General features: G+C 44.8%; 1 protein-coding gene across 1 annotated transcript in view; it reads left to right on the top strand.

Annotated features, from left to right (window-relative positions):
- Positions 1-2247: 2247 nt before the first annotated feature.
- The window catches only part of LOC126159971 (voltage-gated potassium channel subunit beta-2-like), a 683413-nt gene continuing 664404 nt past the window's right edge, over positions 2248-21256 (top strand). Inside the window, exon 1 of the mRNA XM_049916778.1 lies at positions 2248-2379. Coding sequence (XP_049772735.1) covers positions 2248-2379 — 132 coding nt within the window. The remainder of the gene's footprint in view (positions 2380-21256) is intronic.

Genomic DNA, 21256 nt, shown 5'->3' on the forward strand with positions numbered 1-21256 from the left:
ACGACTGAAGTTTAAATCTAAATACGTAGACAGTCATTATTGTGTGTATACTATATTGAAGTGTAGTACAACAAAAGTATCGCTACGTTAAGTTTAAGAATTATAGCTCTTACCTATTGTTATCACTGCCTATTGTTACTTAAAAGTAGAAATACTCGATCACTTATTGTATGCAATGGTTTAAACATCATTGAACCAATGTCAAAAAATGTTTCAAATGGCTCTGAGCACTATGGGACTTTAACATCTGAGGTCATCAGTCCCCTAGAACTTAGAACTACTTAAACCTAACTAACCTAAGCACATCACACACGCTCATGCCCTAGGTAGGATTCGAACCTGCGACCGTAGCAGTCACGCGGTTCCGGACTGAAGCGCCTAGAACCGCACGGCCACCGTGGCCGGCGAACCAATGTCAATTGTAATAATTTCAAGTCTTTGTTTGCTAACTTTGCACTGAACGAGCGTGTGGAATGGTCGCGTTTTTACTGAAATTCACTGCTCTGTTACTCGCAATGTAGTTGAGTCTCAGTCATAATTTTTTTTTTGACGTATTCCTTTGAGTATAAAGAACATTCTGTAAAATTTTCACTTGTTTTCATTCAGTTACTTTATAGATAGTGACCTCTGAAAGTTGACATTAAAAGGTTTTTGGCCTTATTTGACAGGCTCTAGAAAAAACAGGAGTGCAATCCCAGGCCTAAAAGTTATGCTGCAGGTAGTTATGTAAATACACAACACACGAATGACATATTATATGTGGGTCTCTGTTTCTTCATAAAAATTTATGTTCTTAAAAAGTAACGACTGATAAATTGTTTCTGAATCTTTACAGAAAGAGTTTGACTAACTCTTTTGCGTAAGAGAAAAATTAAAAAAATGTGTGCCTGATGTCCATTTCATCCTAAACACACTTGTTTTTTTAATTATCCTGGTATCTTTTAAAATAACATTGCAATTAAACATTCTGCAAACTACGTTTTTCATTAATATTTTCGAAACCGCCGTTTTAGAAATGGCTCCAAAAAAATGGCTTATAACATTTTTTCAATCAGTGTTTTGTGACTGTCTACGTATATGAAACTCTTAATAAAGAATGTTGAGCAACGAATCTTATTTACATCGCGTGATTTGATATGGAGTGACCCTGACACCTGATAAACACAGAGATGTTATTTTTTTGTACTTTTTCAAGTTCTTACCACAGTCTTAAAATTGAGACTTTGTTAGCGGACTAGCAGTCAGGCTTTTGGAAAGGTAACGGCACCAGAGTGGCAGTTCTGACGTTGCGACTGATAATGGAAACAAGACCTGGAAAATATTGAGACATTCCCATAGGATCTGTCGAACTGGAAAAAGCGTTCGACAGTGTAAAATCATGTAAAATGTTCGAAATGCTGAGAAAATTATTAGTCGAGGAAAGTGCGCAAAACTGAATAGCCATTTGTTTCTGATTTTTAAAAAAATAGAAAAAAGTAAAAAAATAGTGTCTGAAAAGCATATAATATTTACATTTTAATGTTATACAGCATTTACAATTTACTCTCAGAGATTACTGTCAAAATTGTTATGAAAGTATTATTTTCAAAAACCTTACAAAAAAGGTTTGCCAAAATTGGAGCCGTTCTGAGATAAACAAAAGAGAACTGTGCTCGAGTTCTAATCCGACACAATTTTAATACGTCAGGAAGTTTCATATCAGTGCACACTTCGCTGCTGAGTGAAAAATCGATTGTTGCATATAGACGGTTTCTAATACTAATATTTCACTTACTGTGTTAAAAATTAATCACTTACTGTAAGATTATCCACAGACACATATGCTGCCCAGCGGCTTTAGGGGAACAAAGTGTACATGACCAGACTTTTCGCCTGAAGATGATGAGTAACAACATCGTCGAAACGTTATGAGAGCACGACACAACGACTGTGCTAAAAAATTAATGTCGGGGGACTAGGGCCTCCCGTCGGGTAGACCGTTTACTGGGTGCAAGCCTTTCGATTTGACGCCGGTTCGGTGACTTCCGAGTCGAAACGACTCTACTGATAACCCGAGAAGACTTCGCCAACTACACCACGTCTGTTATTTAGCACAATAACTGTTGTAGATAGTGAGTTGCAGCAGCTGCTGACTGACCCTCGTGCCTCCGTGCTGTGTTGGCAGGAGCGTAGCCGCCCCCGCAGCCCGCCTCCGCCTCCGCCTCCGCCCCCGCAGCCGGCAGCGCGCGCTGAGGAGGCCGAGTCGGCATGGCGCACCAGTTCTGGTTTTCCTACCCGCCCCCCACGAGCGGCTCCAGCCGCTCGCAGACCGACGAGGAGAAGAAGGAGAAGAAGGAGGCCGCCGAGGCGCTCGCCCGGGCCGAGCACTTCCAGCAGCAGGTCAGTCCTGAAGACAGCGCGCCGCGCGCACGCCGAAACGTTCTCGCATCCTTTTTTTCTGTAGGAGGGGAAGACAGGGTGTTATGGATTTGGGGAGATCAGTCAGTCGTCTGACTTGATGTGATTGATTGGTCGGTTGATCTGTGGGGACGGGGGATCAAACAGTGAGCTCATTGGCTCCATCGGATTGGGGAAGGATGGGGAAGGAAGTTGGCTGAGCCACTTTGAAGGAACCATCGTGGCACTTCCAGCAGCAGGTCAGTCCTGAAGACGGCGCGCCGAAACGTTTGACATCCTTTTTTTCTGTGGGAGGGGAAGACGGGGTGTTATGGATTGGGAGAGATCAGTCAGTCGTCTGACTTGATATGATTGATTGGTCGGTTGATCTGGGGGGGACGGGGGACCAAACAGTGAGGTCATTGGCTCCATCAGATTAGGGAAGGATGGGGAAGGAAGTTGGCTGAGCCACTTTGAAGGAACCACCGCGGCACTTCCAGCAGCAATTCAGTCCTGAAGACGGCGCGCCGCGCGCATGCCGAAACGTCCTCACGTCCTTTTTTCTGCGGAAGGGGAAGATGGAGTGTTATGGATTTGGGGAGAGCAGTCAGTCATCTGCCCTGATGAGATTGGTTGGTTGGTTGAGTTTGCTGATGTGATTGGTTGGTTGGTTGAGTTTTTGGGGGAGGGGATCAAACAGTAAGTTTATTGGCTCCATCAGATCAGGGAAGGTTGGGGAAGGAAATTGGACGAACCACTTCAAAGGAACAATCCCGGGAGTTGACTAAAGCGATTTAGGGAAATCACAGAAAACCTAATCGGGATGGCCGGATGCTGGTTTGAACCTTCGTCTTACGGAATGCGAGTCCATTGTGTTAACCACTGCGCCACCTCACTAGGATCTTGATGTGATTTTGTAGGCTTGGGTGCACCCACTTACAACCTGGCGAAGTATTTAATACCAGTTCTTAGCCCATACGCTGGCAAGTGGGAACACTAAATCTCCAATTCGGTGGCTTTTATTAGATGGTCAAAATCAGGAGGCTAAGTCCTTCGGATTTACTGATGAGTTGTTTTGTGGTACCTCTGTTTACACAAGTCCCTCTAGAAGAGTTCCTCGAGTCTGACTGTGGAAAACTGGATGAAGAGTTGTCGAAGTTTTTCCATTATGCGCTGACATCCACGTATTTTTCATTTAATGGTAACATTTTTGAACAGAAGGACGGAGTGGCTATGAGTGGGCCTTTATCATCCACAGTTGCGAATTTGGTGTGAGGAGGAGTTCGAAGATAGCTTATTGAGGACTTCAGCTTTGCTACCAACATGCTTCTGGAGATATGTTGACAATACCTTCTTTGTCTGGCCTCGAGAACGTGATGCTCTCAACAGATTCTTAGACCACTACAACTGACTGCATCCCAGCAGGTTGTAAGAGATGGGAGGCTTCCATTTTTGGGTATCACAGTTTACAAAAAGACAAGATGGTACTTTGGGGCCCAGTGTCCACCGAAAGCAAACACACACCAATCGATATCTGCATGCCAAGACTTGCCATCCACTGTACCAATGCAAAGGCGTTCTTAGGACTCTGGAACAGAGAGCATATGTTATTTGCGATGCGGACAGTTTAACTCGAGAACTTGCACATTTGACAGCTGTGTTTAAGGAAAATGGGTACTCTAGGAAACAGACAAGTTGTGCTATGGAGTTTTGACCATCCCCAGAGGTGATTGAAGAGGAACACGGACCTGTGGCCTTTATTCCTCATGCTGGGGGCACAGAGTTCAAGACTGGAAGAATTTTAAGCAGTTTTAACAATAGGAGTGTGTTCCGTGCTCCTTTCAAGATTAGGGCATTAGTCGGACTGTGAAAGATTATTTGGGACTTATTAAGCCTGGCATGCATAAAATTCTGTGGCGGTGAGGGAAGACTTATGATTCACGCCGTTCAGGACAGGTTCGTGGAAACTTCGACATCACAGGAAACTACAACAGCCGGAAGAATCGGCGGTAACAAAACATTGCATAAGCGCGGGACGCGGGATGAATTGTTTGACGAGACTGTGACAATTGCCAACACTTCGGCTTTTGGAACAGTGTTTAAAAATCGCAGTTGAGATTAGGTTGGCAGACAACTTGATTAAGAGAGACAATGATTTGCCCCTTAGCAAGACGTGGAATCGCGTGCTAACGTGCGTCAAGTTCTTGGGAGCGGCCTGCCCGAGAATACGAAAACAGTCTGTCAGTAAGATATACGCCCGTAACATGACGGAAGTGCTAAATGGCTAAGCAGGGATGGATAGAGGACAAATGTAAGGATGTAGAGGCTTATCTCATCAGGGGTGAGATAGATACTGCCTACAGGAAAATTTAAGAGACCTGTGGAGAAAAGAGAACAAGTGCATGAATATCAAGAGCTCAGATGGAAACCCAGAAGCAAATAAGGGAAAGCAGAAAGGTGGAAGGAGTATATAGAGGGTCTATACAGAGGCGATGTTCTTGAGGACAAACCTTTGTTCCTAGCATTTGTAGACTTAGAGAAAGCTTCCGACAATGTTGACTGGAATACTCTCTTTCAAATTGTAAAGGTGGCAGGGGTAAAATACAGGAAGCGAAAGGCTATTTACAATTTGTACAAAAACCAAATGGCAGTTATAAGAGTCGAGGGACACGAAAGGGAAGCAGTGGTTGGGCAGGGAGTGAGACAGGGTTGTAGCCTATCCCCGGTGTTATTCAATCTGTATACTGAGCAAACAGTAAAGGAAACCGAAGAGAAATTAGGATTACAAATTAAAATCCATGGAGAAGAAATGAAAACTTTGAGGTTCGCTGATAACTTTGAAATTCTGTGAGACACAGCAAACGACCTGGAAGAGCAGTTGAACGGAGTTGAAAGGAGGGTATAAGATGAACATCAACAAAAGCAAAACGAGGATAATGGAATGTAGTCGAATTAAGTCGGGTGATGCTGCGGGAATTAGATTAGGAAATGAGACACTTAAAGTAGTAAAGGAGTTTTGCTATTTGGGGGGCAAAATAACTGATGATGGTCGAAATAGAGAGGATATAAAATGTAGACTGGCAATGGGAAGGAAACCGTTTCTGAAGAAGAGAAATTTGTTAACATCGAGTATAGATTTAAGTGTCAGGACGTCAATTCTAAAAGTATTTGTGTGGAGTGTAACCATGTATGGAAGTGAAACATGGACGATAAATAGTTTAGACAAGAAGAGAATAGAAGCTTTCGAAATGTGGTGCTACAGAATAATGCTGAAGATTAGATGGGTAGATTACATAACTAATAAGGAAGTATTGAATAGGATTGGGGAGAAGAGAAGTTTGTGGCACAACTTGACCAGAAGATGAGATCGGTTGGTAGGACATGTTCTGAGACATCGAGGGATCACCAATTTAGTATTGGAGGGCAGTGTTGAGGGTAAAAATCGTAGAGAGAGACCAAGAGATGAATACACTAAGCAGATTCAGAAGGATGTAGGTTGCAGTAGGTACTGGGAGATGAAGAAGCTTGCACAGGATAGAGTAGCATGGAGAGCTGCATCAAACCAGTCTCAGGACTGAAGACCACAACAATAACAACAACAGCAAGTGCTTTATTTGTTTCTTTTTAATGGTACGTACACTATGTGATCAAAAGTATCCGGACACCTGGCTGAAAATGACTTACAAGTTCGTGGCGCCCTCCACCAGTAATCCTGGAATACAGCGTGGTGTTGGCCCACCCTTTGCCTTGATGACAGCTTCCACTCTCGCAGGCATACGTTCAATCAGGTGGTGGGAGGTTTCTTGTGGAATGACAGCCCATTCTTCACGGAGTGCTGCACTGAGGAGAGGTATCGATGTCGGTCGGTGAGGCATGGTACGATGTCGGCGTTCCAAAACATCTCAAAGGAGTTCTATAGGATTCAGGTCAGGACTCTGTGGAGGCCAGTCCATTACAGGGATGGTATTGTCGAGTAACCACTCGCCACAGGCCGTGCATTATGAACAGCTGCTCGAACGTGTTGACAGATGCAATCGCCATTCTCGAATTGCTCTTCAACAGCAGGAAGCAAGAAGGTGCTTAAAACATCAATGTAGGCCTGTGCTGTGATAGTGCCACGCAAAACAACTAGGGTCGCAAGCCCCCTCCATGAGAACCACGACCACACCGCCCTCTTTGAGTTTTACTGTTGGCACTACACACGCTGGCAGATGACGTTCACCGTGCACCCTGCCATAGGATCGACACATTGTGTACCGTGATTCGTCACTCCACACGACGTTTTTCTACATCCTAACTGTCGTAGTACTTGCAGTGGTTCCTGATGCAGTTTGGAATTCCTGTGTTATGGTCTGGATTGATGTCTGCCTATCACACATTACGACAGACGAGGTCGGTCTGTACGTTTTTGTGCCGTACGTGTCCCTTCAGGTTTCAACTTCACTGTCACATCGGAGACAGTGGACCTATGGACGTTAAGTAGTACGTACACACGTATGAGACAAGTGACAGTCAATTATGTGACCACGTTCGAAGTCCGTGAGTTCCGCGGAGCGTCCCATTCTGCTCTCTCACGATGTCTAATGACTACTGAGGTCGTTGAGATGAAGTACCTGGCATCACAATGTACCTAATATAAAAAACGTATGTTTTTGGAGGTGTCCGGGTACTTTTGATCACGTAGTGTATGTTCTTGACTCGACTCTGTGTTTTTTCACACGATTCTTCTTTCCATCTTTTCCGAATATTCCCACATTACAGTGATGTTTCCGACCGATGCAGTACTTCTGGTATCGCATTTATAATGCCTTAATTTATCATTTTAGAAAAAAAAGTTGCCTTCCATACTGTCATACTACAGAATCACGATTCTACATCCCTCTTCCATTGTTAATAGAACTCCCTTTGTATGATCACACCCTTTAAATTCCCCAGACGATGTACAGTCACCTATAGAGGGTGTCCGGGAAGTACGGACGAATATTAAAGTGCTCTTAAAGTACAAAATTTATTGAAAATGTAACGCTTTTTTACAGACACATTAAGTAACTTATCCTATTTATTATTAATATTATTGGTTTTTTGCCCTTAAAGAGCGCATTTGGACTAAACTACATGGCCAGTTCCTTTTGCTGCCTTCCTCGCTGCCCAAACCTCCCTCATTCGCTCGCTGTGTTTCTATTTCCGGTCCTCTGTCCGTGGTTCTTGTCGGTTTCGTGTCTTTGGCTTCATCTTGGTTGCCTTTTTGGTTGCCCATATTTCCTTCATCTTCGGGCTGTGATCTTGTTTGCGTTCTTCTGTCCATTTTACGCCTGTTCGTTTGTCACAGTGTATTTCATGTAGTTTACTTTTCTTAATGATGTTTCAAAATTTTGTCCTGTCGTTTATTGTGCCTGGTGTGATCTTGAGTTGGTTCAGGTCGTTTATTACCTCTGCCACCCATTTGTTGTTTCAAGCGGTTACCCAGTCAAAGATCTGTTTGGTCAGTCTGTGTGATGGCATTCTGTATAGGTGTCCACAGAATAGTAGTCTGCGTTTTCTAATCTTTTCTGCGATTGTCTCCGTATGATTGTATAGTTGCTCTGTAGGTTTCTTGATCCATATCCCATCGCTGTTAGTTGTGCCAAATATTTTCCTAAGTATTTTCCATTCTACTTTTTCTAGTTTTCTGATACGTGTATGCCCCAGGATTAGTGTGGTCTCTGGTGCATTTATGTATGAAAATTATATCCTCCATGTGACGAATCAAGGCCAAGCGGGAACGAGCAGTGCGCTCCTTAAAGTTCTCGATGATGTGTCCACAATCATCTGGTGCGACGCTGTTAGTAACCCTTTTAATTTCTTCCTTCAATTACTGAACTGTTCGTGGTTTGTTCACGTACCCTTCTGATTTCACAAATCTCCACAAAAAAAGATGGCATGACCTGGCAGGGCATTTCACGTTGCCACGCAAAGAGACAGTTTCTTGAGGAAACTTTTCATTCGTCAGAACAATCGTTTCCCGGAATGTGTGACATGTCGCACCATCTTGCTCAAACCAAACATCGTCAGTTTCATCAATAAGAGGGGAAAAAACCAGTCAGGAAATAATTTGGAATTTGTGGTAAGGCCTTTTGGACGAAACTGCTGAGGTCATTGGCCCCTAGGCTTACGCACTAGTTGATCTAACTTAAACTAACTTACGCTAAGGACAGCACACACACCCATGCCCGAGGAAGGACTCGAACCTCCGACGGGGGCAGCCACGCGAACCGTAACTTGACACCTCAGACAGCACGGCTATCCCGGCTGCAAAAAAAAAAAAAAAAAAAAAAAAAATATATATATATATATATACTCCTGGAAATGGAAAAAAGAACACATTGACACCGGTGTGTCAGACCCGCCATACTTTCTCCGGACACTGCGAGAGGGCTGTACAAGCAGTGATCACACGCACGGCACAGCGGACACACCAGGAACCGCGGTGTTGGCCGTCGAATGGCGCTAGCTGCGCAGCATTTGTGCACCGCCGCCGTCAGTGTCAGCCAGTTTGCCGTGGCATACGGAGCTCCATCGCAGTCTTTAACACTGGTAGCATGCCGCGACAGCGTGGACGTGAACCGTATGTGCAGTTGACGGACTTTGAGCGAGGGCGTATAGTGGGCATGCGGGAGGCCGGGTGGACGTACCGCCGAATTGCTCAACACGTGGGGCGTGAGGTCTCCACAGTACATCGATGCTGTCGCCAGTGGTCGGCGGAAGGTGCACGTGCCCGTCGACCTGGGACCGGACCGCAGCGACGCACGGATGCACGCCAAGACCGTAGGATCCTACGCAGTGCCGTAGGGGACCGGACCGCCACTTCCCAGCAAATTAGGGACACTGTTGCTCCTGGGGTATCGGCGAGGACCATTCGCAACCGTCTCCATGAAGCTGGGCTACGGTCCCGCACACCGTTAGGCCGTCTTCCGCTCACACCCCAACATCGTGCAGCCCGCCTCCAGTGGTGTCGCGACAGGCGTGAATGGAGGGACGAATGGAGACGTGTCGTCTTCAGCGATGAGAGTCGCTTCTGCCTTGGTGCCAATGATGGTCGTATGCGTGTTTGGCGCCGTGCAGGTGAGCGCCACAATCAGGATTGCATACGACCGAGGCACACAGGGCCAACACCCGGCATCACGGTGTGGGGTGCGATCTCCTACACTGGCCGTACACCACTGGTGATCGTCGAGGGGTCACTGAATAGTGCACGGTACAAGCAAACCGTCATCGAACCCATCGTTCTACCATTCCTAGACCGGCAAGTGAACTTGCTGTTCCAACAGGACAATGCACGTCCGCATGTATCCCGTGCCACCCAACGTGCTCTAGAAGGTGTAAGTCAACTACCCTGGCCAGCAAGATCTCCGGATCTGTCCCCCATTGAGCATGTTTGGGACTGGATGAAGCGTCGTCTCACGCGGTCTGCACGTCCAGCACGAACGCTGGTCCAACTGAGGCGCCAGGTGGAAATGGCATGGCAAGCCGTTCCACAGGACTACATCCAGCGTCTCTACGATCGTCTCCACGGGAGAATAGCAGCCTGCATTGCTGCGAAAGGTGGATATATACCGTACTAGTGCCGACATTGTGCATGCTCTGTTGCCTGTGTCTATGAGCCTGTGGTTCTGTCAGTGTGATTATGTGATGTATCTGACCCCAGGAATGTGTCAATAAAGTTTACCCTTCCTGAGACAATGAATTCACGGTGTTCTTATTTCAATTTCCAGGAGTATATATATATATATATATATATATATATATATATATATATATATATATGCTCCTGTGGACAAACTCTATTTCCTCGCTGGCATAGCTCCTCCTGAACTCACATGTGTGGTAACTGCGAGATATGAGAGAAGTAAGGCCACAACAAAGGAATCCCATTCACAACATGGTCGTCAGGAAGCTTCTCTCATATCTCGCAGTTACCACACATGTGATTTCAGGAGGAGCTATGCCAGCGAGGAAATAGAGTTTGTCCACAGGAGCATATATATATATATATATATATATATATATATATATATATATATATATATATATATATATATATATATGTATATAAAAATCAGAAATCACGTTTCGGTAACGGTCGCCGTACATATCATTTTCAAAAACATGCGGGCCGATCACTCCTCGTGCCCAGAACCCACACCACACAGTCGTGCGTTGTGGACGCATCTCATCTTCCACAGCCAGTCGCGGATTTGCGTTACCCCAAAGTCTTCAGGTCTACTTACTGATGTACACACTGTGGCGGAAGTGCGCCTCATCTGAGAAACTTATTCTTTTCGCGACGTTATCGTTGCCTGCTTCGCTGGCCAAGATCCGTTGAGCAAACCGATGTCTCCATCAGTAAACACTTCCGGGCTGAGTTGCCGTGGTCGATCTGTAGAACTTCTCGTCCCTGACGTTTCGTTCTCAACTACGGAGAACATCTTCCGAGGTGAGTCGACGACTGGCTGCTTGGAGCTGAACTTGGTGAACGTGACGTCACGTGACGTCGATGTGTAGCTATCTGAGGCTATCGTCTGTTCTCTCAATTGCAGGCAATCGATTGTCACGTGATTGGTGCAACGTCGACCGCCATATCTTGTCCAATTTTAATCCTTCTTCTTTATCCTCCGAGATTATATGGATTACCAAAGATACATAAGCCTCATGTTCCTTTGAGACCGATAGTCAGCGCAATTGGAGCTCCTACCCAAGAACTAGCCGGACACCTTGCCTCTTTGTTACAACCTCACATGGGCAAAACTGAGAGTCATATTAAAAACTCTCTACACTTCATTGAGAAATTGAGGGGAATTACTGTCGGTCCTAATGACATCCTTGTCAGTTTTGATATAGTGTCTTTGTTCACTATGATTCCAGTTGATGAAGCTCTCTCTCATATAGCCGATATGTTCCCTACTGATATAGTGGCCTTGTTCCAACATTGTCTATCCTCGACCTATTTTCAGTACAATGGTGAATTTTATGAACAGATTGATGGGGTAGCCAAGGGAAGCCCCCTAAGCCCCGCAATTGCGAATTTATTCATGGAATATTTTGAACATCAAGCACTGCAGTCGGCCAAAAAAAAACAAAGCCCCTCGAAGTGGTATCGGTATGTGGATGATACCTTTGTAATGTGGAATCATGAGGAAGAAGACTTGAATGATTTCCTGGTGCACTTAAATAGCATGAACCGAAAGATAAAATTTACTATGGGGAAGGAGAAGAATGGACAACTTAACTTCTTGGATGTATCAGTTATCAAACGGGCGGATGGGACCTTAGGCCATAAGGTCTACAGGAAAGGTACACATACTGATCGCTACCTCCATAAGAACTCAAACCACCACCCTAGGCAAAAGAGGGGGGTCATAAAAACACTAGTGGATAGGGCCAATAATATTTGTGAACCAGGCTACTTACAAGAATAACTAAATCATCTACGAATGGCCTTTGCGAAAAATGGTTGTACGAAAAACGAGATTAACCGAGCACTTCACCCAAATAGAAAAATGCCTGAAAATAGGAGACAGCAACAACCATCAGCTGGAAAAGTATTTCTTCCGTTCATCCATAACACGGATCGCATTGGAAAAGTAATAGCCACGTTTCAGGTGGAGACTATTTTCAGACCTACTAAGAAAATTGTGAATGCCTAAGATCAACAAAAGATGCTCGTCACCCCCTAGCCACCCCAGGGGTATATAAAATTCCATGTAGTTGTGGCAGGGTTTACATAGGAACCACAAAAAGAAGCACCAATACACGGTTGACGGAGCACAAAAGAAACTGTCGCTTGGGACATATCGACAAAGGATGGAGATCACGAAATAAAATTTGGTGAGACAAGCGTGCTAGCGAGGACGTCGCATTATTATACGCCTATGTACAGAGAGGCAATGAAATCCACAAACATCAATACAATTTTAATCGTAAAGAAGAAGGATTAAAATTGGACAAGATATGGCGGTCGACGTTGCATCAATCACGTGACAATCGATTGCCTGCAATCGAGAGAACAGACGATAGCCAGAGATAGCTGCACATCGACGGCACGTGACGTGCGGTGGCGCCCCCTACGATCTCCATATAAGCGGCGGCCCCAGCTCCTAGCAGCCAGTCGTCGACTCACCTCGGAAGATGTTCTCCGTAGTCGAGAACGAAACGTCAGGGAGGAGAAGTTCTACAGATCGACCACGGCAACTTAGCCCGGAAGTGTTTACTGATGGAGACGCCCGCCGTTAAAGCCTACATGCGACGAAACCGATGTCTGTTTCCGTGATCTGCAGGATTCGACTCTTGTGTAAGTTCAATCTTATACTTATGCATTTTCAGATCTTTTCAAAGGATTTCATGCAGTGAACTTGGTGAGTTCGTCAGCGAACCGATTTTCTAGTGCTTACGGTCAGACTGGCACGGACGACAGAAATCTTTTCTTGTGTTCGAACTGAACGCGGTCGTCCTGGTTTTCTTAGCGTCTGAAACATAACCCGTGGCCTCAATCTTCCGGATAAACTGCCGAACTGACGATTCGGTTGAAGCACCATTACCTCCGAGTATCACACGCAATTCACGAGCGGTTGCCGGGGGACTTTCAGTGTATTTGTAACAATTGTTTATCATTAAAACCTAATCTTGCCAACACTCAGACCTGCGCTTTCCACCTAAAGAATAAACAGGCAAATAGATCCCAGAATGAGATTTTCACTCTGCAGCGGAGTGTGCGCTGATATGAAACTCCCTGGCAGATTAAAACTGTGTGCCCGACCGAGACTCGAACTCGGGACCTTTGCCTTTCGCGGGCAAATGCTAAGCCATGTCTCCGCAATATCCTTTCCCTCAGGAGTGCTAGTTCTGCCAGGTTCGCAGGAGAGCTTCTGTAAAGTTTGGAAGGTAGGAGACGAGATACTGGCAGAAGTAAAGCTGTGAGTACCGGGCGTGAGTCGTGCTTCGGTAGCTCAGATGGTAGAGCACTTGCCCGCGAAAGGCAAAGGTGCCGAGTTCGAGTCTCGGCCGGCCACACAGTTTTAATCTGCCAGGAAGTTTCAGGCAAATAGATCTTTAAATGTATGCTGGGGAGGCATCGTACTCGAACATAATCCTACTGCCAAATATCTTGGAGTAACTCTGCATCGCGCGCTAACATACAGGGTGTCCAGAAAAGGGGTCCCTGATTTCAAAATTAAATATCTCGAAAACAAAGATCGATAGAGGAATGCAGTAAACTGTATGTTTATTGTGACAGCTGTAAGAAGTTTATACAGGCGTTTGAAATAATAGTTACAAAAGCTGCTAACAGATGGCGCTGTACGCTGTACAGCTCATACCAGCATACATAAGTGAAATAATCGTATGAAAAGAATCTTTGCAAACAATCACATCACAATGTTTTCAAAATGTTCACCATTGGCACTACAGAGGTGGCGCAAACGAAGAATGAAATTCGCCATCACGTTTCGTAGTGTCTCATCCGAAATGGATTCACACGCCACAGAGATCGCCGATTCGAGGTCGTCCAGCGTGGCGGGATGCTTCGGGTAGACCGTGTCTTTCACTGTGCCCCACAAAAAAAAAGTCACAGGGAGTCAAATCCGGCGAATATGGAGGCCAATGCATGCCTGCACCAGTAAGTTTGGGATATTCCAAAGCAATGACTCGATCCCCGAAGTATTCCTCAAGAAAGCGAAACACTTGTTCGGTCCGATGTGGTCGGGCTCCATCTTGCATAAACCATTCAGTACCTGGTCGATCCACTCACGCTTGCTGTGTGGCGACAAATTGTTCCAAAATTGCAACGTAACGTGCACCAGTGACCGTTTTTCGAATGAAAAAAGGGCCAATAATGCCTCTGCTGCATACTGCAGCCCACACAGTAACTTTAGGAGAATGCAGGGGTTTCGCTTCACACCAATATGGCTTTTCCGAAAGCCAAAATCGCCAGTTCTGCTTATTCACGTATCCATTCAGGTGGAAGTGTGCTTCATCTGTAAACCAGATGCAGCCAACATCAAATCCTTCACTATCAATCATTGTGAGGATCTCATTAGTAAAGGCAACCCTTTGTTGCACAGCTCGTACGGGTATGGCCTGGTGCGTTTGAATTTTGAATGGAAACATGTGTAGGCTCTTTCTCAGTATTTTCTGCGTGCTGGAACGCTTCAAACCAGTCTCAGATGCAATTCTACGGACGGATGACATTGGATTTCGCTGAATAATTCCAGAAACTGTGGCGATATTTTCTGGCCTAACTGCGGTTTGCTTGCGGTCAACATGCCCCACTAGATCATCAGTTACGCCGCCTGTTCGTTGAAATTTTGCGAAGAGCGTACGAATGGTTTTCGCGTCGGGTCCTTTTGGAACATTAAATCGTGCTTGAAAACTTCGCCTTGTTGCCGTAGGACTCTCTTCTAACCTGTGGTACTCTAGCACCAGAAAAACGCGTTGTTCAATGGAGTACACGGTTTTGATCTGTTCCTCCGGTACGCTAACCTCCTTTCACGTTTCAATAGTGGAACTGATCGCTCTGGGCTTCGGATCACTATTTATACCAGGCATTACGTATGGCGATTACAGCGCCATCTGTTAGCAGCTTTTGTAACTATTATTTCAAACTGCTGTATAAACTTCTTACAGCTTTCACAATAAAAATACCGTTTACTGCATTTCTCTATCGATATTTGTTTTCGAGATAATTAATTTTGAAATCAGGGAGTCCTTATAGAAAGCATTGCCTAAACACCAAACAGAAAGTGGCAGCCAGGAATAACATAGTGCGGAAACTGACAGGTACATCATGGGGTGCTAATCCTTGCACTGTGCGCTCAAGCGCGCTTTCTCTATGTTATTCCACTGCTGAATATTCATGTTCGGTATGATACAAGTCCAGTCATGCCAGGAACGTAGATGTGGCTGTAAATGAGTCTTGCCGGATTAAGACCTGCTCCTGTGGACAAACTCCATTTCCTCGCTGGCATAGCTCCTCCTGAAATCAGGCGTGAGGTAGCTGCGAGATATGAGGTCAGTAAGGCCGTAACGAAGGAAGTCCACCCACTATATGGTCATTAGCCCGCACATCCTAGGGTGAAATCAAGAAAGAGCTTCTTGACAGCTACTGAGGCTCTCATCGAGCATCCACACGCGGCAAAGATCTCGCGATGGCGGGAGAAACGTCGGTATTTGGGAGAATGGATGGCTCCAAAAGGAAGAACTTCCCCCTGGACATTCGGAGAAGTGGTCAATATGGAGGTCTCTCAGCAGAAACACAACGAGATGCAAGACCAATCTGCGGACTTGAGGTTTCTCTGTGGACTCAGTTGTTTGCCAGTGTGGCGTTGAGCAGCCATACCCTTCAGTGACCCTCATCACCAACCACCTGCACCATGCAAGACCTTATGAGGAATACACTAAATGCGCTTGAAGTATCCAATTTCTGGTCTTCTTTGGTGTAAAATTATGTCAATACTTTTGACACGATAAATGAGTAAATAAATTTGGATACGTTGATCAGTTGTCACCTTCTCCATGACGAAAATAAAAATCAAACAACATTGTTCATCACGCAACGGACATCAGACTACTAATGGGAAGTATCGCAGATAATAAACATGAAAAAACCATGGCTACCAACCGTCATATCACAAAATGGCGCAAAATTCAAATTCGTCCTTACTTCCCGGACACCCGTTACATTTCTTTTTAAGCGAAACCAAACTTCTGGTCACTTCTGCCTGCCATTGCGATTGTAGCTTTTGGGCGCTTCCCCCACACTTGCGTAAGTGAATACTGGGATGGTTAATCAAGCTAAGAATATTAACAATGACGATAAAAGATTTTTCTCGAGAAAATGTTTCCGAAAAGTGGCAGTGTTTGCTTAAAAACCAGGAGATTAAGTCACCGAACAATAACAAGAAAACAGTATTATATACACTATCTGTTAAATGTTAACTACCTGCTTTTTTACTAACACTTGCTATTCAGTGGTGGGGCTGCAAGACAGGTCAATCCGCGTTTGTACGGAGTACGTCACAGTGGTTAAATTCGTCGGTAATGGAATTAGTTTGGAGTAAATTGAACCACTGCCTGACTAACGTTTGATTATGTTTAAAATAAAAACTCTCATATTAATACATCAAATAAAATACTGAAAACCAAATGTTCGTTGGAGAAGCCAAACTGAAAATTGCGTGTGTTACACTAAGTAAATTTACGATCACAACAGAGAAACCATTGAACATTTATCTATAGATCAAGCCACACAACAAGATTAAGTAAAAGTCAGAATCACTTGATACACATTATAATACAGAACTCATTCCACAAACTGTCTTTCAGCAGGTGGGAAGAATATAGCACAAGTTAAAAGGAAGGATTCGTCAAATTACGTGCACATTCACATTCGTAACAATAATCCACACACAGAGAGAACAAACCATAAGCATAATTCCATGAACACGATATGCCAGAGAATAATTAGCTTCACCACTCAACGTCGACGTCACTAATTCGCACAGAAATTCCTCATTTTGGAACTACGAAAAACACGGAAACATTTAGAATAAAAACATTTAGAACAAAAGCAAAGTGGCACATAATTTGAAATTCAGCTTCAACAAGGAATTTGAAGAAATGATAATGTCGGGGTGAGGGCTCACCACGCACCAGAAATGCACCTGGTCTAATCCAGGTAACAAATGAAACGTACCCTTAGAAAAATTATAAATGACTGTGCTTAAACTGACACACAATACTTTTAGCGCAACGCAAGCTGACTTTCAATAATCCCTACAAAAGAATGGCCCTGACTAACAATAACCTATACCTTTCATGAATTCTTACCTCACAAAAATCTTCGTTACTCAAACTACTGCAATACAGCGAGCGCCAATACTGCCAGCTAAATAAAAGATTCTCACTACTGAAGTCACTAACTACTCATAGGCTTACTTAGCAAATAAAAGATTTTGATAAAGAACAGACAATGTGAAACTTCCTGGCAGATTAAAACTGTGTGCCCGACCGAGACTCGAACTCGGGACCTTTGCCTTTCGCGGGCAAGTGCTCTACCAACTGAGCTACCCAAGCACGACTCATGCCCCGTCCTCACAGCTTTACTTCTGCCAGTACCTCGCCTCCTTTTAATAGCAGATCTACATGGCTCCTGTAAACGTGTGTGCCGTTTATGCTCAGTACACCGGTCCTGATAGTTTGACCGGTATATGCCATGCGACATACGCAAACCGCCTTACGCAAACCAAGATCGTCCTTGACAGAACCTAAAAGCACTTTAATTTTAGATGGAGGTCGGTAAACACATTTCACATCGTATTTCCGTAAAATACGACCGATCTTGTTGGAAGTGTTTCCTACGTAAGGCAAAAAGCCAGTAGACTTAGGTGTCGATCATCACCTGCCGGCCGAAGTGGCCGTGCGGTTAAAGGCGCTGCAGTCTGGAACCGCAAGACCGCTACCGTCGCAGGTTCGAATCCTGCCTCGGGCATGGATGTTTGTGATGTCTTTAGCTTAGTTAGGTTTAATTAGTTCTAAGTTCTAGGGGACTAATGACCTCAGCAGTTGAGTCCCATAGTGCTCAGAGCCATTTGAACCATTTTTGAACCAGGGTCATCACCAATCATCCGATGCACAGTTGGTCGATAGCGCAACGCAAGTTCAACCTGTCTATCACTATAACTACTCTGACGAAACGTATCTTCAAGATGGGACAGCTCAGCTGGCAAAGTCTCAGCGTCAGAAACGACATGTGCCCTGTGTACCGAGGTACGAAGTACCCCTTCCCGCTGAGCTGGATGGTGACAACTATTAGCCTGTAAGTACAAGTCGGTGTGAGTACGTCTCCTGTAGACTGCATGTCCCAATGATCCATCATCCTTCCTCCTAACCAAAACATCATGAAAGGGAAGGCAACAATCCTCTTCCACCTCCATGTTCAGGTGGATCGAGTTCAGATGTTCTAGAAAGGCATTCAAATTCTCCCTACTATGAGGCCAAACAACAAAAGTGTCGTCAACATATCTGAAAAAACAGGCGGGTTTCAAAGGCGCCGACTCCAACGCACGTTCCTCGAAGTCTTCCGTAAACAAATTTGCGATCACAGGAGACAACGGACTACCCATCGCAACTCCGTCTGTCTGCTCGTAAAGAAAATGGCGGGGTGTACTGGTGCCGGAGTATCGGCGGTCGCTGAAAATATTACCTGGTTGAAAGCCCGTAAGTTGTTCGAAAATTGTACACGCCAGCAGAAACTCAGGTCTCAGAATGCGAGTACTTCGTCGACTAAGCTGTAAAAACAGGAGTGCTGCTTCAGTTGAACTCTGAAAACGTTCAGTAGGGTCTACGGGAGCTGATTCCACCTCATCAGTTGCTAGTAAAAGACTCTGTGCAATGGGAATGAAGGCTAGAGTTGCCGAGAAGAAGCTGCTGCTTGCCGGCCGCAGTTGCCGAGCGGTTCTAGGCGCTACAGTCTGGAACCCCGCGACCGCCGCGGTAGCAGGTTCCAATTCTGCCTGGGGCATGGATGTGTGTGATGTCCTTAGGTTAGTTAGGTTTAAGTAGTTCTAAGTTCTAGGGCGACTGATGACCTCAGAAGTGAAGTCCCATAGCGCTCAGAGTCATTTCAACCATTTCATTTCAAACTGCTGCAACGAGGAAAAGGAGGCACTGCACGTAAATTGGACAAAAGGGCAGTGGGGAACTGTATTTTCAGATGAAAGCCTATTTTCCACTATGGCAGACCACAGCTCGTGACGTGCAAACCCAATGAAAGAACTGTGTGCAAACCATGACATATGCTCCATCGGAAACGATGTGGGGGGGAGGGGGGGGGCGGCTGTGATAAACAATGGTGGTGAATGGCTGTACTTAGTTCAGGAAACAATGAATAGCGATCAGTACGAAGTTGTGATTTGACGCCCTCTGATGTTCAATACACATGATGTTTTCCTGGGTGCGAAGTGGATTTTCCTACAGGACGCTGCACAACAGACAAGGCGAGTTTTGGTTATTTTATGTTTTTAATACATTTACCAAGGTTACTGCTGTTCTGTATCGCCTAACTCTATCATTCTGTCATGAATGAATTCGGTGTCAGAGAATTTCCGTAACCGGGAAATTCGCCAAACCTTAATCCAATTTAGAATTTGTGTCGACTATGGTGAGGGTCATTTACGACGGCGGCTGAGTTTAGGTTCGTTTCGCGCATCTGACGTCACAAAACACAGTCAGCCGATGAACAGAGAACGACGTTGCCAGAGCTCGACTGCAGTGCAGAGCACGGCCGAGTGGCTTCCGTTTTAGAAACTTTCAGTCATAAGTAAAGTTATTGAACAAAAGCCATGTCTTGATAGCAGACTTTCTTTTATGGAAAGTTTGGAAAAAGCATTCTCTATACCAATTGCTTCATATTCTATTAATTAATTAAACCAAACAAGCAATAAGCCTCCTAATTCAGGCGATAGCAAGGAAATTCATTCTCATTAAACGCTTTTTCGCAATAAAGAGCAGCGGTAATTGTTTACTTCCTAATGTACTTCGAAGAAACGTGAGTAATTCATAGTCATACCAACAGTGTTTGTCGGTATTTTGCGTGACTCTTTAAAGTCCTCCAGGAATTTCGTTGAATGACGAGCTGCGTTAGCGTAATGGTTCAGGTGCCAGGCTGCTAAGCAAAAGGTTCTGATTTCAAACCTTCTTCAGTGCGTAATATTTTCTTTATTTAAAAACATTATTGAAGTGTCTTACTTCATGAATTTTATTTGTTGAAATGTAATTTTTTGAAATTTCTAGTGGCAACTAAAATCGACCATAGTATAAGGTATACACTGTGGACTTTTACCTCTGCAAACTCTTCAAAATTTCGTGCAATGGTTTACTACATTTAATGCTGCACAATAACTGCATTGAACATCGAAACAAAATTAAGTCATTTATGGGGGGGGGGGGGCAGGTATCAGTCAAGAGGATGTGTAAAAATCAAATTTTTGGGCCAAATAGTTTTTGTGAAATCGAGTGATAATTGTGTCTGCACAGGCGAGCAGTGCAGTGATGACAAAATCGCGCACAGCGCGGAATGCGGGGAGCACGTCTCTGTAGCAGCGAAAGGGTTAATGCGGCCGTGGCGGCTTTACTTCATAAACTGCGCGCTCCCCCCTAAACGTAAGTTTGCGAACTATACTATACTATGGCGCTGCTTCTCTCGGCGCGTACAACTGGCAACGCAGCAATCTCCCGCGTCTGGGTGGGCATGCACGAGCCGCCAAGATAAAAGAATTGAACTATAGTTGGGAAAGGGTTCAGAAGAAGTCTGCAACAAATCAAGAACTGATGGAAGTGATTGTGAAACTGTGGCACCATGAAACTGACATCACTACCTTTAGAACATAGATCGAATCGATCGACTCCATGTCTCATGCAGTGAAGGCTTTTGTAAGTGCTAATGGGAGAGAGGTCCAACAAAATGTTAAGATCATTTCATGTATTGAAAGGTATGTGTTAAGGTTTGATCACGGTAGCTCCAGAAAATAGTCGGTAGTCGCCAACCGCAAGGTTGAACGAGTATAATATCTTGGAGTAGGAGGATCTTTGATGGTTAAGAGAGCGGGGCGCGGGCAGTAAAAAAACCGAGGAGTCGCAGGTAGGTGCCCCGAGGAAGCAGACGCGTGGTGACAGCTGTAAGGTAGGTCGCACTCGCTGCCCCAGACCAAACCTTAGCACGTAAATGAGAGAAGATATATAATGATTTCAAACTGGTTTTGTTAGATAATATTCAGTGTTAGGATTTGTATGTCTAAGGTTTGACACATTAAGCATTTGGCAAAGTTTTTGTAAGAATGTTTCGTGCTAT

This window comes from Schistocerca cancellata, unplaced genomic scaffold (genome assembly GCF_023864275.1).
Source record: "Schistocerca cancellata isolate TAMUIC-IGC-003103 unplaced genomic scaffold, iqSchCanc2.1 HiC_scaffold_1150, whole genome shotgun sequence".
In the NCBI taxonomy this organism is placed as follows: domain Eukaryota; kingdom Metazoa; phylum Arthropoda; class Insecta; order Orthoptera; family Acrididae; genus Schistocerca; species Schistocerca cancellata.